Source organism: Lycium ferocissimum, chromosome 10 (genome assembly GCF_029784015.1).
Source record: "Lycium ferocissimum isolate CSIRO_LF1 chromosome 10, AGI_CSIRO_Lferr_CH_V1, whole genome shotgun sequence".
Taxonomy (NCBI): domain Eukaryota; kingdom Viridiplantae; phylum Streptophyta; class Magnoliopsida; order Solanales; family Solanaceae; genus Lycium; species Lycium ferocissimum.
In genome coordinates, this window is record NC_081351.1 from 45034697 (window position 1) to 45051196 (window position 16500).

The following is a 16500-nucleotide window of genomic DNA, read 5'->3' on the forward strand; positions in this document are numbered from 1 at the left end:
AGTATGCTTGGAGATATCACCCGTGAAAGGTGTAATAAGATTTGACAAGAAGGAGAAGTTCAACCCGAGATGTATTGGACCTTATTATATTTTTTGTGAGGTAAAAATATTGCGTACTAAAGACGCGGCTTTTGCTAAGGTACTGTAGCGGAAGGATAACAGGAAGAAGATGACTTGAGAAGCTGAAGAGAAAATGAACAAGAAATACAATCGATAGATGGGACCGCATACTATAATAATAAAGAAGCCCACGAGATCCTTACAAGACCTTATGAGACCAATTGAACATTCGAGGACGAATGTTCTAAGGTGGTGGATGTTATATCCCGTATTTTGTACATTGGGATATTCCGAGCTAATTATGGAAAGTTAAGGACAAGACCATTTTCCGATTTTGTTTTAATTCACAAGTTGCTTGTAAATATTATTGGCATGAAACATTAAGGAAAATATGGGGCCAAAAGTGAAGTTTCGGAAACTTAATATTCATGAAATAGGGGGCCATGTGGCCGTGTATATGGGATGTGGGCCATAGGCCATATGTATTAATTATATATGGTAGTATAAGATGATAATTAAATCATCTTCATCATCATGTTCACTCAAGAAAATTAAAGAAACATGGAGAAAGAGGGAGAGAGACCATTCGGCCATAGCATGGCCGAAAATGGCCCTTGAAAATTTGATCAAGAAAAATTGGTTTCTTCTAGTTTTCCCACTAATTGGAAGGTCCTCGTTAACGTGGAGTAGTTGTTGGAGCAAGAAAACCGTTCGTTGTTGCCATAAACAAGTCTAGCCGAATAGAGAAGTTGAAGGGAAAAGGTGAGGTTTAATCTTCTTTATGTGTTTTATGGATGATTTGTACATGTTGTGAAATGTAGAAATGAATGAAGTTCATGAAAATATGATGTTGTGTGTGTGGCCGTGTATGTGTGGTGTAGTGTAGAAGTGAAGAACTAATTTCATTTGGTATGTTTAGGATGTTGTGTTGTGGATTCTATGATGTAAATAAAGGTTTGATGATCCAAGTTGAAGTTAAAATCGTGTGTGGGCTGATTTAGAACCTAAAGTGATTCTAATATAGTTTCTTGAATTTATGAGAATAATATTGTTAAAGTGTGGTTTGTTGGTGTAGTTCATGAATTGGAAAGAAAGAAATGCGTTATTGTTGTTCTTATGGCATTTGGAAGTTTCGGGTGAAGTGGTGTAATGGTTGGGTTGATTTGAATATTGTGCGGATTGTTTGAAATGTTCTTGAATCTTGTTTGAATGGGTTCGGATTATTACTTGAACATACGAGCGTTGATGTTGGCTTGAAAGTATGTAGTTGAATTGAACGTAATTGGAATGTTGTCGAACTATGTAGAAAGAAGTTATTAATGTTAGAATACGTTTTGAATTATTTATTGATGTTGATAGTATGGTTGTTGGTATTGTTGTTGATGATATTGGCCGAGTTGAATTCTCGGGGTTGTTGAATTTACAGGGAAAATGCTGCCCAAATTTCTGTAGATAAAGTGCTAGCTTGGAATTGGATTCCTAAGTGCTTATGACTAATGTTTGGTGTTTAACGACGTTATTGTAGATCTTGAGAAGCCGAGATTTAAGTTTGGAATAGCTTAGGAAGCGGACGAGGTATGTAAAACTTACTCTTCTTTTCTTTTGGCATGTCTTAGACGAAAGTAAGATATGACATGATTTGTGCCTTGGGGTAACTCCACTCTTAAGTTCCGAGCATGTTTATGATTCTTATTTGCTTCTTGATGTTAACATTCTTTATATGGTCGGACTATGGTCCTTAAGCTTTATGTACGATTGAATTTCGATGTTGCAAAAAGAATTTTTTGTTTTTAAAAGATTCTACGTCTAAAAATGTCCGTAACTTTCATAGACAGAACCGGATTGCTTTGATATGCTCGCAAATGATTCTATAACGTACAATGCCCGTAACTTTCATATGCGGGCTCGGATTGGTGCGATACATGTCTACGATCCCTCAAATTTCTTTTAATGCAGCCCTAAGGAGGTTTAGAACGGATTTTCATGACTATCGGTTGATGTTCGAACGTGATTTGTCTACATGATCTATCGAGTCTGTAACGACGATTATGTTCTTGATTTCCATAAGCTATATCATATGGTTTTGATACGTACCTATGACTTTAAAAGTTCTATTTGATATGGTCCCGAGTGATCTTCGGAGGAAACTTGATTTGACTATTATTTGGCTTTAAATGAAGGTTTGTTTTGATCATTCTGTTGAGTCCGTAATGATGATTATGTGTGTGTGGTTGCTTACTACTCTGCTCGTGCGTATGATTGTTACATCTTTCACTGAGTCCAGGGCCAGGACATGTTTTCGTACGCAACTCTACTATATTATTCACCGAGTCCCTCGATAGAGGAGACACTGACACGCTATGTATATGATGACATGATGATGACATGATTTTATTCACCGAGTCCCTCCTTAGAGGGCCGGGACACGCTATCCACCGAGTCCCTCATTAGAGGGCCGGGACACGCTATATGTATATATATGATGGTGACATGATCTTACTTACCGAGCCCCTCACTAGAGGGCCGGGACACGCTATATGTACATGTATGTGATGATTTTACTTACCGAGTCCCTCACTAGAGGGCCGGGACACGCTATGTATATGCATATGTATATGATGATTACTTACTCATGTTTCTAAGTCCCATGATGATTCGGATATAATATGGATATGCACGAATTATGTTTCAAAGGTAAGTCTTGTGGGTTCTGGTTACTGTACTACTTTTCTGTACTCCGTACTTCAGTATGATCCTGCTTACTGTGTTTCATGCTTTACATGCTCAGTACATATTCCGTCTTTGACCCCGCTCTTCGGGGGCTGCGTTTCGTGCCACGCAGGTACCCACAGATGAGTGGAGGATGTTAGCAGAAGATGTTCCAGATGAATTGGCGAGCTCCATTTCCTCCGGAGTGCTGCCGAGTCAGAGTATTTACGTTGGGGCACCATGTTCTATGTTAGAGACTTTGCAGACAGAGTCGTGTGTATGATATGTCAACTTTGTAAGCGGCTCTGTAAGCCGTTGTGTCATTATGTGTTATGTTACAGATTTGTTATGATTACAAATTTTATCTGCTTTGAAAAGAACTAGAAGCATGTTTCTTTGAAAGACTTATATTATGCATTCATGTTATGATTTAAGGGCCCAGTACGATTATGAGTATAACGAGAGTCAGCGGGTTCGCTCGGCCCTAAATAAGGGTTGGGTGCCCATCACACCCTATCGGAAATTAGGGTGTGACACAAGTGTTGTCTTTAAGAGAAGGACTCGCTCTATGAAACAGAGTGACAACATTGTGTTATACCTCGGAAAAAAAAAATCACGTCGTTTGCGTCGTAAGTAAACTAATGTAAGCCCGAAGAGATTATGGGACCCTTATAAGGTTAAGGAATACTTTTAACAAGAGCAAAGAAAGTGTCTAAAGGTTTCGGGATCAAGCGAATCGAAGAAATTAAGTTTGTCGAAACTTTGGGAAAACTTGGCAAAATTTTGAATAGAAATTTTTGGTCCAACTTGAGAAAAGTATATCTCCTAGAATATTAGGAGTTATTGAATGCATAACCTATGTAAATTCAAGTTCAACGAGTCTTCTTTCCACTGCAACTGATAGATCGCAATTCTGAGAAGCACAGGACAAGGTACGGCCCGTACAAAAATGTACGGCCCGTACAAAAATGTACGTCCCATACATTTTGGACGTACTTCACCCGAATTTTCTAAAAAGTTGGAAATTTTGACTTTTCAAGTACGGGCTAGAAGTATTGGACGTACTTTGAAGTACAGCCCGTACTTTTTGGCCATACTTTGCCCGAAATTTCCAGAAAATTGAAGGTCGATGTACAATTTTGTTTTTGACCTATAAACTGATTTTCCACAAGTTACGCCTTTTTTTTTTCACCAAAATAAATCCTTAGTGACCTTCTAATCTCTCTCAAACATCCCTAAACATCCCAAATCAAATCAAGAGAAGATCAAGCCATAAAATCCTCAGCTAGTTCATAAAAAATGTGTGTTCTTGCTTCTAGTTGATGTTGTGGTGACAAAGTCTTGGAGTAAGCTGTGTGGATTGAAGTTCTTCAAATATAAGATATGTTCTTCACTCTAATACTTATGTTGAGTTGATTTGGAGGTTTAGTAAGTCTTAAAGGTGAAGAGAATCATGGTAGAAAGGTCATAAAGTATTGTATTGTAGTTGTTGGCTATGGATGGAATTTAAAAGGAAGTTGTGGGCTGATTTGAGTCTAATTTGAATGTAAAAGGTTATGGCATTTGATAGAACCTATGAGTTCACCCTTTTAGTGTTCACCACCTGAAAGTTCACCAAAACAGTCTAAGGGACCTGGTCCCTAAGCTGTTTTCACAGATAATGACAGAAAGTAAATAAGGCAAGATATTTAAGTGGAAAACTCCTTGCTCAAGGGATTAAAAACCATGACGTATCCCAGTAGGATTTCCAACTTCACTAAACTGAGCAATGTTCAGATTACAACCTATTGCAACCTAGGAATTAAACTCTTAATTCCTCTCCCTTACAATGTCCCTATTGTAAGCAACTCTTGACTACCACTAGCCAAGCAAACTAATACGGCTTGCCTATACTTAGACAAAAAATGTACCCACTCAAGGTTAAGTGGGTGAACAGTCCACAGACACCTTCTGAGAACTCAATCTAATACACCTAGACTAACTCTAGCCTAGTGTACCACTCAAAGCTTGTAAAGATAAACTTCTTACAAGCAAATCCCTTAGAATTCACGCACCTACAAACAACTTCTTAAAACGAAGAGTAGGTTTACAATTTATAGAACAAAGGAACAAAGACTCGGCAACCTAAGGACTTAAAGCATCTTCAGTTCTGGGATCTGGTCCTTTAGCTTGTTGAGGCTTTGTTCTTGAGAGCACCTTGAGAGGGGTGGCGGCTGCACTTGAGAGAAATATAATTTTCAGATTTGCAAGTGTTAGGTCAAACTAATCCCAACATGTTGTATATATATGAGACCAAGGAATAGAGCATGTGAGGAACATGTGACTATGGATGGTAACTTTCCAAGGGCTAGTAGTTCATAGCACACATATAGTTGTCTTTGCTATGCGATTCTGCCAGAAACGATGTAGCGACTTTACCAGCTGTCATGTTTCGTATAGTGCTCAGGGGACCTGATCAAGGACCTGGTCCTTGGTGTGTTTGTCAGATCATCAAAACTACAACATATCATAACTCATCAGTATTGTTGATGTTGTTATTGATGTTTGGGAGTTGTTTTGGAGTTTGATGGAAGTAGGTGATGCAGAGGAAATGCTACCCAAATTTCGTTAGCTTACCTAATAGTTTAGTTTGATCTTATAAGCGTTTCGACGACTAAACCTTAGTATGAATCATCTTGAATGTAGATTTGCAAGCTCGGGAGGATAGACGTTGAGTGGTTAAGTAGACGACGAGGTATGTTAAAGATGTCTCTTTCCTTTTTTTTTGGCATGATCCTTATGAACAAAATGTACACGTAACGTTCATCCATAATGATTTTATTCTTATAGTTAAGGATGATCTATTTGATTCATGTTCCGTAATGTATCTTCAGAAAGTTTTCCTTCAGATTCAATATGATCTCTAGATTTACTTGTACTCTTATCATACACACACACACACACACACACACACACACACACACACACATACACAAATGCATATACAAACCTGTGACTCCTCAGGCGCTATATGCGTGTATATTATGTATGGGGTATGGGGAAGGTGACAACGTTATATACGCACTACCACCTGATTCATATGATAATTACGATGATGATCATGCCCACAGAGGCCGATATGATACGATGGGATGCACACAGAGGCTTGACAGGCGTTATATATACATATGTATATGTATGACCTCATGCATGCATGCACAACATTTTATGTACATCATTGATCCGCAGAGGTAGGTCAGACATACAGGGTGCATTCATTATATCCTATGATCTTTTATGTCTTTTCCTTATTACTCTCATGCCTTACATACTCAGTACATTGTCCATACTGACATTCTTTTTTCTAGGGGCACTGCGTTTCATTCTGCCGCAGTGCGGATAGGCGGTTGGTGATCCGCGTCGGTAGGTTGCGCGTCCGAGTCGGCGTTGGAGCACTCCTCTTGTTTCAGAGTTGCTGTCGTGTTTTGGTATGTCATTCTTTTGTGTATATATGGGTATGTCGGGGCCCTGTCCCGACTTTTTTATGTTAGATGTTCCAGTAGAGGCTTGTAGACAGTCATGGTATGGTTAGACATGGTCTATATTGTACTGTACAGTTTTTCCCCGCATGGTTGTATAGTATATCTTTATGGGCTCATTCCTTTTCAGTATATCTCTTATATGACTTAGCAGATTCCTATTTTGTTTATGATCTAGTAGGGAAGTATGTTAGCGGTGCTCGACAGGTAGGGCCCGGATGCCCGTCATGACCCTCTAGTTTGGATCGTGACACATTGTTTCAAAACCCACTGTCTTCAGGACACCTGTCACGAGACAATGAAGTAAGGCTCAACTTGATATAGCTCAAAAAACCACCAAGGGAGGTAGCTCAAGAAAACACAGTAGGAGGTTGGTTAGAAAAGCAAACCTAAAAAAGTTTATTGATGAAAAGGAGGTTATGATGGTGTCCAATAAAGAGAAGGAAAAGGTACAGTTTCCAGCAGAGAAGAAACTTACCCGGAGTAGCAGGCAAGAAAAAAGGAAAAAGTTGGTTCTGGAAGCTGTTGAATCTGTTGAAGGTGAAGAGTCTGAGGAAAAAGAGAGTGTGTCTCGAGACACCAAGAAAAGAAAAGGATGTCCTAAGGAGGAACCTGGTTCCTCCAAGAAAAGAAATCAAAACAAAGATGTGAAGAAGAGAAGGGAGAACAATCTGAAAAATCAGAAAGTACTGTTGGGAAGGGTTTTTGACCCTAAAATCATTAGAGGGCAGAAATGAAAGAATTGATGGAAATTGTAGAATTCCAATAGTAGGAGCACTTGTTTGTCTCTCCGGCCCCCAGTGTCTTTAAAAAGGAGGTAGCAGAGTTCTACTGCAATCTTGCATGCACTGATAACTCTACCCTAACATGCTCTATGAATGAGGTAGTGTTTGAATTGAATGAAGAAATACTTAGGGAGATTCTTGGAGTTCCCACAGATGTAGTAAAAACATTTGGAGAAAAGGCTTCTGATGGGTTCAAAAGCATGATTGTGAGGACTAAGGGTTCATTGACAAGCGAGACACTATTCAAGAAGCTACTCAAGGGCCAATATCAGCTTTTTTTTTGAGTTCGTAAAAAAAGTGGTGCTGCCAAGGACTGAGGGGAGGTGCGTTGCTTCCATCACAGACCTGGTCCTTTTAGAGCTATTAGCCAATTTCACTTCCGTTAGCTTGCTCAATATTATGATTGAACACATGATTAAGGTGGCAAATGCTAGAGAAGGAAAGCATGGTCTGCCATATGGGTTCTTCCTGACTAAATTCTTTAATCACTTAAAGATAACAACAGGTAAGGCCACCAAAAGAGATTGCAAGCGGATGTTCACAATGTCCACATCGGAGGAATGTGAATGCGTGCCAAGGAAGGATGGAATGGGCAACAAATCCACTATCTCCAGCTTGATGAAGCCCAAGAGAAGGCTATTGCCGATATTGCGCACCTACAAGCTGAGAATGCCTTGCTCAAAGCTCAGTTAGTAAAGCAAGCAGGAGAACCTGGTCCAAATAGCGAATTGCTAGCGGCGTTGCAGGCTGAGAACGGCAGATTAAAGAAACCTAATGAGGAGCTACGAGATTAAATAGTCAAAGATCAAAGGGCGGCTAATGACCGAATTGATCTGATCCTCTAAGCCCTCAAGAAAAATTGATTTGTCCCATCTTGTCTATCCCTGCTCTTTCAGCTCATCTTCTTTCCTCTCAAGCACTCTCCTGATTACTCCCTCTCTTAATGACATTGGTACTCATTGCAATTGGCTAATTTTCTTTTGTGTTGTTCAGACTACTGATTGATCCTACTGTTTTTATAATTTGTTTTTCGGCAATTTACTCTAAATATGCAATGCTTGCCTGTTATATGCTTTGCTCTTCCTACTTATGTTCATTGTGTGTTGGCCATATGGCTCTGAGTTTATGCTGCTAAACTTCTTTTTACTTATCCTGTCTTGTGTTACTCTTTTCGATGATGCCAAAAGGGGGAAGAGAAAAAAAATATAGATCTGTTCCTTTTAATGACAAATGGTAGAGGAAAATTGTACGAAGAAGTTGATTGGTAATGCGTAATGGAAGAAAGATACAAGAACTCAGTAGGACCTGTTTTGGATAAATCTGGATAAATGGTTGCTATTCCTTGAAGAACAAGTGGGATCTAGTTCTCAGGGGAAACATCACTTACAAGTATGTCTGGTTCTGAGGAGAAACATTAGTTCAAAGTTTGTCATCATTAAAAAGGGGGAAATTGATAAGTTATGCTGTGATTTTTATTGTTTTGATGATTTGACAAATATGTATAAAGAACCAGATACACTTACACTAGCAGGGGGATATAGTTGTCTAGTTATTTCAGACTTTGTGATATCATGAGAGGTCAAGTGAGAGACTAGGTAAGGGATCATATCTCTCGTCCGTAGAAAGGTCAACATTACAATTGTAAAGCCGGCATCGGTGTTTTAAAAGGTGAGGGCGTAAGACGGGGCGTCTTACGTACGCAGCCGAGGCGTAAGCCTCGAGGCACGGGGCGTAAGCCCCGTGAGGTTTTAATTTTTAGTATTTAAAATGATATAATTATAATAAATACTTTTAAATAGGTGAAATAGTGTAAAAAATTCAAGAAAATTATAAATAAGTGATATATATATATATATATGCTCCACCACCCCCCCCCCCACCCCCCCCCCCCCCCCCCCAAAAAAATCCTAATTAGAACAATCTATTATACGCTACTTACAAGTACAAGTCTTTTTGAGATAGTAGAAGACAAGATAAATAATTGAAAAAGAATATATATATATATATATATGCTCCACCCCACAAAAAACTAATTAGAACAATCTATTATATATATATATATGTGTGTGTGTGTGTGTGTGTGTGTTCCACCCCCACAAAAAAATTAATTAGAACAATCTATTATACGAAAACTTACAAGTACAAGTGACTGCTCGAAACTTTTTTGAGATAGTAGAAGACAAGATAAATAATTGAAAAAGAATGTATATTAGACATTCTAGCAATAAAAAAGGGTTTTGGCTTTTAAATTTAATGTTTTAGTTCCTTTTTAATACATTTGAGTAATTACATGTTGACTTTTGAGAATTTGGGCATTATATGAAGGACTTATTTAACAAATTTCGTTTTAGTTCGAAAAAGTTTTCTGGGCTTACGCCCCAACAAAAAAAAAACTCGCCCCAAACGCCTGGGCTTACGCCCCGAATTGCTGGGCGTACGCCTTTGGAGACTTTCGCCCCGACCCATTGCCCCGGGGCATTTTTGGTACGCCCCGCCCCAGGGCTCGCCCCGAAAACGCCTTTTAAAACACTGGCTGGCATAGCAACAATAGTACAACAACGCAACAGCAGAGTTGCTACGTCTTGACCAATGGTCTAAGGTTTATGACTTTTCACTCTCACATTGCCTCTCCTCTTATATACACAACGTATCCCAAGGCAAACATCATTCTTGCAAAAAATCCAAAAAATTCCAGATCTTAGGTGCAAGTCTCCACCTTTCAAGGTGTGTTCAAGAACAAGGCTTCAACAGATCCAAGGACCTGTTCCCTACAACTGAAGATGTGTTAAGTCCTAGGAGTGTTAAGTCTTTCGTTCTTTTGTTCTATAACTTGTAAACTTACTCTTCTCAAAAGGAAGCTGATTTGTAGGTAGCGTAAATTCTCAGAAGAAGTTGTAGGTAGTTTGCCTCTTTAAGCTTTTGAGTGGTACACTTGTCTAGAGGTAGTCAAGGTGTATTAATTTGTTTAGCTAGAGGTAGTTAAACCTTGTTGAGTACTTGGCTAGAGGTAGTCAAGGTTTGCTTACAATATGGTTATTGTAAGAGTGAGAGATCCAGACGTTAATTTCTAGGTTACAATAGGTTGTAATCTGAAAGTTGCTCAATGCAGTGGAGTTGAAATCCTACGTGGTAGGTCATGGTTTTTAATCCCTTGAGCAAGGAGTATTTCCACGTAAATATTTTGTGTCATTACCAGGTCCCTTCATACATTGTTTGCTGGACGCATAGCCTCTAACAAGTACCGTCTAAAACATTAACAATAATATGAATATCATTCTTTCTGGGACCCGTATATTAAAACCTCAATATAAAATTTAAATGAGATATATTTTCTTTTTTAAAATTCAAAATTTGAGTAATGAGGTTACACAAATAGAAGTCTGAAAAGAAAAAAGTAAGTAAATTAATGACATAAATAAAATAACTATCCATATAATTACAGTAATATAACCATATATTTATTATAAGTGAATATTTTCTTTAATATTTTTATAAGAAAATTTGATAATGAAAAATACAATTCAATATAAATTTTAGATCTAATAAAGATGTTTATATTTGTGATTTTATTAATATATTATTAATTTTTATATGTCTATACTTGAAAGTGCTTGACTAAATTTATTACAAAATTATTTTCTTTCTTATTGATGTTTTTTTCACACCGGGTGAAGTGAGAATAATTTTACTATTTTTATTTAAATATATTGTAATCTTGACTTTTGTTTAAAACTCATCGTCTCCATTCGTCGGACGCCAGCAAAGTTGTTTGTCTAGTTAGCTCTTCTCTGGGGTTTTTTTAATTTTCTTATTCTCTTTCGTTACCTTCCAACTTTTTGTTTTACTGCTGCGTATTGGACTCCTTTGAGTGATTGCTCAGCTATAATTTTCAATGAAAACTCAAAAACACAATTCGAAGTTAGTGTTTGAAAAATGCTATGAGAACAAATTATAAAGAAAAAAAAAAAAGAGGCAAAGCTAAATATAATATAGTTTGATTTAAAAAGTTTGGCGCACCTACTCATTTTCAAAAATATTTACTTTATAAGTCTGAACACTCTTAGTTAGATTCCTGACTACGCCACGGATCATATTGCACATTAAGGTCAATACTAACATATTCATTGGTAGCCATATCATAATAATCTAGTTGCTGTTTCGCCTTCAAAATGCAGTCGATCGATTGTTGTACGCTTAGCTGGACGTACAACAAATAGAATGCTTATTTTATCTTTCAATATTACAGTAGATGTGAGGTATGCGTACATCTTACCCTTCATATACTCCACTTGGGGGATTACACTGGGTATGTTGTTGTAGTTCTTTCATTAGTTAATTTGAGATATAATTTCTGTCGCAGAAAATAATTGTTTTTGGAAGAAATGAACGTAGAAAAGAAAAATCATGGAGAGTGTTATTTAACTAATGCGATAATATGACAATTGAAAATACTACTCTCTTCATCTTAAATTATGTGAAACTCTTTCCCTTTTAGTCAGTGCCAAAACGAATGACACCTTTTATATTTATATTTAGTAACAATTCAACTTTAAATTTACCTTTTTGTCCTTAATAAAATGATTTCAAGCCACACAAGTTTTTATAATTTATTTCAATCACAAGTTTCAAAAATCTTCCTTCATTTCTTAAACTCTACGCCCAATCAAGCACCGTTATATAAAATGGGACGGTGGGAGTAATATTCATTCCGAGAACTAAAAGTTCATTTTGAAAGAGTTATTACTATTAGCAAAAGAATATCTACTAGCACTAGTATTAGAGAAAGAAAACGAAATGTGGAACGACAAGGAGCATACAAATTTATTACTGCTATATTTTTTTGAAGCATAGATAAGAAAATATTATGCTTTTTAGCAAGAATACGATCTAAAGAGTTCTATCCTCCTAGGATGACGAATTGCTCATTCACATTTTAAAGTTAATTATTGATACGAGTGAACTATGCTGCTTATTCAATTCGAGATGCAAAGTTAATTATATGTGATGAAGTATCGTGACAAAAAAATAGATCGAAGTTTTCAATTTACCCTTAGAAGATCTTTATTTACAGAGACATATATGTAAGCTAGGATTCAAATATACTGGTTTGATCATAAAGAGTGGTATTCTAACAAGAAGCACACACCGCACAAAGCTTGCAGGCAAAAAAGCACCAATCTCTCTCTTCAACAAGAAGCACACACCGCAAGCAACGCTCATAATCGTCTCAAGAATTTCCATAAAATCCCTACTTAAAATTGAAGGAAACAAAAAACAAAAAAAGAAGCTATTTTACCATAAAGAGCCAACAAACAACAAAACCAAAGTTTTCATCCTTGTCAACATAACAAACTCAATAAAAGAAACCGAGAACTTTTCCACCTACATTCTTTCTCCGAGCCTCCTCATGGTCCATAATACCAGCAGAGGTAGTCAATACAATGTACCCAAACTGCAAGTTCAAAATAAATATGTAAAGATCAAAATAAACTGACTAACAATTAACTTATACTCACATTTATAACAGCAGAAAAACTCTACAAATTCATTTGTTTAGTTTGAAAACTACATATGAAACTTGAATCAACAATATGAGTGTTCAGATACAAATTCAATGAAACACACTTCACGTGGACTAATCACAAAAATAATAACAGATATTCCGCTAGCCAAGCCCATAGGATACAAGACAGCTCCTTTTGATAGGCAGGGATCCTTCTTTACAGGAGAGAGCCTCAACTGCTAGCATCCACAAAAAGAGCTTACTATGTGACATTTACAAAAGTCTCTTTCTCGTATCTATTTTTCATCCCACTGTTGGAACACAAACAAAAATAGATCGTTCTGCTACACGTTTTGAACAAAATAAAAATATTTCATTTTGAAATTCCATTGGATTCGACTGGAGTATTGTATTATAGGAATCCACTACTTATGCTACTTAATAATACTTAGTTCCTCTAATGTAATGTTACTTAACACTACTTATGCTACTTAATAATACTTGATCCTTCTTGACAGCAGAAAACCTTAGAAAGCGGAAGGTTGTCTGCGTCAGTTGGTGTTACACATGTAAGGAAACGGGTGAGGACGTGGATCATCTTCTATTACATTGCGGGCTAACCATGAGGCTATGTTGGGCTATGTTTAGGTGGTTTGGTACTCCTTGGGTAATGCCTAAAACCGTGAAAGAATTGATGTTCAGTTGGAACGTGGTTCCACTTGCTTTAATGTGGGTAGTTTGGAAGGAGATAAATATGAGAGCTTTTGAAGGTGTGGAGTCGAGTTTCTACTGATTAAGGAGTAGTCTACATTCTCTTATTTTCTTTTGGTGTGAAAAGGAAGTTCCTTGTATAGATGATTGGGTGGAGTTTGTAGAGAATCAAATCCTTTTGTAGATGCTTTCCCTTTTGGTATACCCCTTGTATACTGCCAATTTGGCCATGTCTATGAATGAAAATATATTTTCTTGATAAAAAAAAAAAAAAAAAACTTGATCCTACTTTTTTTGTTCTATTGAATGCTACTGAACGCTACTTTTTTTCTGAATGCTACTTAATGATACTCCCTCAGTTTCGATTTGTTTGTCTTACTTTCCTTTTTAGTCGGTTTCAAAAAAGAATGTCACTTTCTATATTTAGTAACTCTTTACCTCCAATATCCTACATATCCTACATGGCATATTTTGGACCATAAGATTCAAAGGGCATTTTGGTACACTACATCTTTAGTTTAAGACCACAATATTCATAAGTCTTCTTTTTTTCCTCAAAAACTACATGTTGAGTCAAACTAAGACAGATAAATTGAGATGGACGGAGTAATTAATTCTTCAATTAATTCTTCTTTTCATATTCTACTTAAATGTGTCTTATAAGCATCACAGATGCTTGCCCCGATTACTCAAGAATTATTACCACTTAAGAAGAACCATAATTTAGCAATGTAAGTCATGATTCATCAAAGAAGTAAGGAATCAAACATTTCACAAGCTAATACGACCATGACTAAGCATTCACCCCGACAATCATTTCGGGAGCTAGAAGCAAGGCCCAAGTTTGGAGATGACCAGAAATGGAGTTCCATCTATTGATCAAGGGAACAGAGTGAATATATTAGTTACGATACCTGTCGGGAAGGGAGCAATCTAGCAGTCCATCCTTCAATCTCCTTAACTCCTACATCGAAGCGAGGACTAATAACACCACACTTGTTTAGCCTTCCATTCAGTTCAACAACAATCTTTCCAGACCTATGATCATCGACGTACTCAAATTCTCCAATGTAACCTACACATGGATACCATGAGTAAGAACATGACAGAGTGATGCTATCAGTGCATAAAGTTAAGAAACTAACATACCATGCTTTTGCATGACAATAAGGAATTTGATGATGACTTTTGAGGAAGGTCTAATCATGACCTGACGCTTTCCTCTCTTTTCAGCATTGTACATGCTCTTGAGAGCATCATTCAGCACACTAACTCTGACCATCTTTTCTTATCAAACTGTATCAAATAAATGCAATAATCAAATGCACCTCCTAAAAAGTAACAACAGGACTAGCTCCAAAAACCGAACAAAAAGAATCAAATCTGTAGCAGTATATAGCTGATATCCTCACAAAAAAGAGGAAAAAACAAAGATAGTTCCTTCAGTATGGAAGTAGGGGTATTTCTGTCTCTTGTCTATACTAATGAATGTAAAACATCCATTATGTTTGTAGAAGTTGACATCTTTGGTTTAAGTTTCACAACGTTTGTAAAATGAACAGTAGAATTTCTAAAGCTAACGACAGCTCGCCATTCTGTCACTTTTCTGATATTTAATCTCTTTTTCCCGTCCTTCTCTTCCATTAAACTTAATCTGTTCAAATTTATGACTCTTTTCTGTCTAAATTTGAAGTGCTGCTTTTCATAATTTGATCCATGAGCAATTCGATTACTTATTTGAAAAGCAAATTTTGTGTTTTACCCTGCTACAATAATCGGATAAGGGTTATGCTTATCATCTGAATCAAGCGGAGGAAAGTCCCAACAATCATTATACTGTGTCAAATTGCTTCAAAGACTATCGAAAAGCGTTTGAGCATATTATTGTGATGAAATAACAATAAATTTATCAATGTTGGGGGTCTAAAGCAAAGTGGAAGTCGACACTGATGGTCAGCGGTCAGCCTCAAAACGCCGGTGCGGAATAGCGTCTAGCAACAACAGGCTGGTGACTTGGTCATTCATAATCTTATAGGATGGTCGGTCTTGTGGGTATTGAGAGCCAAGTTTTCCGCCATAATCCCTCCCATCATGTTACCTTCTTTGTCTAATTAGCCACAAACTCTTTATGGTGTGTATTTCAATTAGCTTATGCAAATGGTAGAAATTGGGTGTTAGATATACTAGGAGAAAAGAAGAGGTAGAAGATATTTTTTCAGCAGTTTTAGTGCAGAAGATGGTCGTGTGTAAAAAAGAGAGAGGAGGGTATGGGGTAATTTTTGCAAGGGAGGGAAGAAAAGATAAAATTATTTAAAAAATAAGAGAACAACCATTTACCGCTAGTTTTGGTACTTCTACCGTTAGGCTGACAAACCTTGTTAAATGTTCGACTAAAGTTATCCACTTTTACAAACATAAGGGACATTTTATATTCAATTGTATAGAACAGGGATAAAAAAATGTTCATATATCCACCTAAGTTTATTCCTCTTAAAAAAATAAAAAATAAAAATAAAAAAACTAGTTATCGGCATACAATCAAAAGCATTAGTAACTACTAGTTATCTGCATAAAATCAAAAGCATTAGTAACTACTCCTTCTGTCCCATTTTTATATGACATAGTTCGGATTTTGAGAGTCAAAAAGAAATTCTTTGATTGCGATTTATTCATACGCCCTTTAACTATTTTAAATTGTTAAACATTGCGACTTATATAGTACTTTTTATGTAGTTTCTAAATATGTAAATTATTTTTCAAAAAAGGACTTAAAAGATTGTATACTGAATCCATAGTCAAAATAAAGAAGTTTGACTCTCGAACATCATAATCTATTTGCTTCAAGCACTATAACTCTTTCTATTGTGACTTTTTCACTCCCAAAATTCCTACTTTCATACTTCAACTCCCTGATAAAACAAATCATGACTTGCATACATTTTACCATTAATATAACTATAAAACATTAATGAATAAGAACACACGCTAATTTCAACTATAAGATAATATGAAAACCTAATTTCTCCAGCATGATCAATGAGAAGAGATTAAAAACCATTACATCTCAGCAAGGATTTTTCATTTCACATTTTTCAGATATTATTAATACAAAAAGGCAATATGAGCTAAGGAGAAGAAGCACTTACAGTTTGATTAAGCTAGAGCAAAGAGGCGCAAATCTAAAAGCACTGTTTTTACTAGTACATATTACCTA

General features: G+C 36.6%; 1 protein-coding gene across 1 annotated transcript; it reads right to left on the reverse strand.

Annotated features, from left to right (window-relative positions):
• Positions 1-12278: 12278 nt before the first annotated feature.
• LOC132035509 (small ribosomal subunit protein uS8z/uS8w) lies at positions 12279-16500 on the reverse strand. The gene is made up of 4 exons (XM_059425797.1): positions 16433-16500; positions 14436-14582; positions 14201-14361; positions 12279-12524 (listed from the first exon to the last, which is right to left on the reverse strand). Exons 2-4 carry the CDS (start codon positions 14566-14568, stop codon positions 12426-12428), a joined length of 393 nt encoding a protein of 130 aa, XP_059281780.1. The 5' UTR covers positions 14569-14582; positions 16433-16500; the 3' UTR covers positions 12279-12425.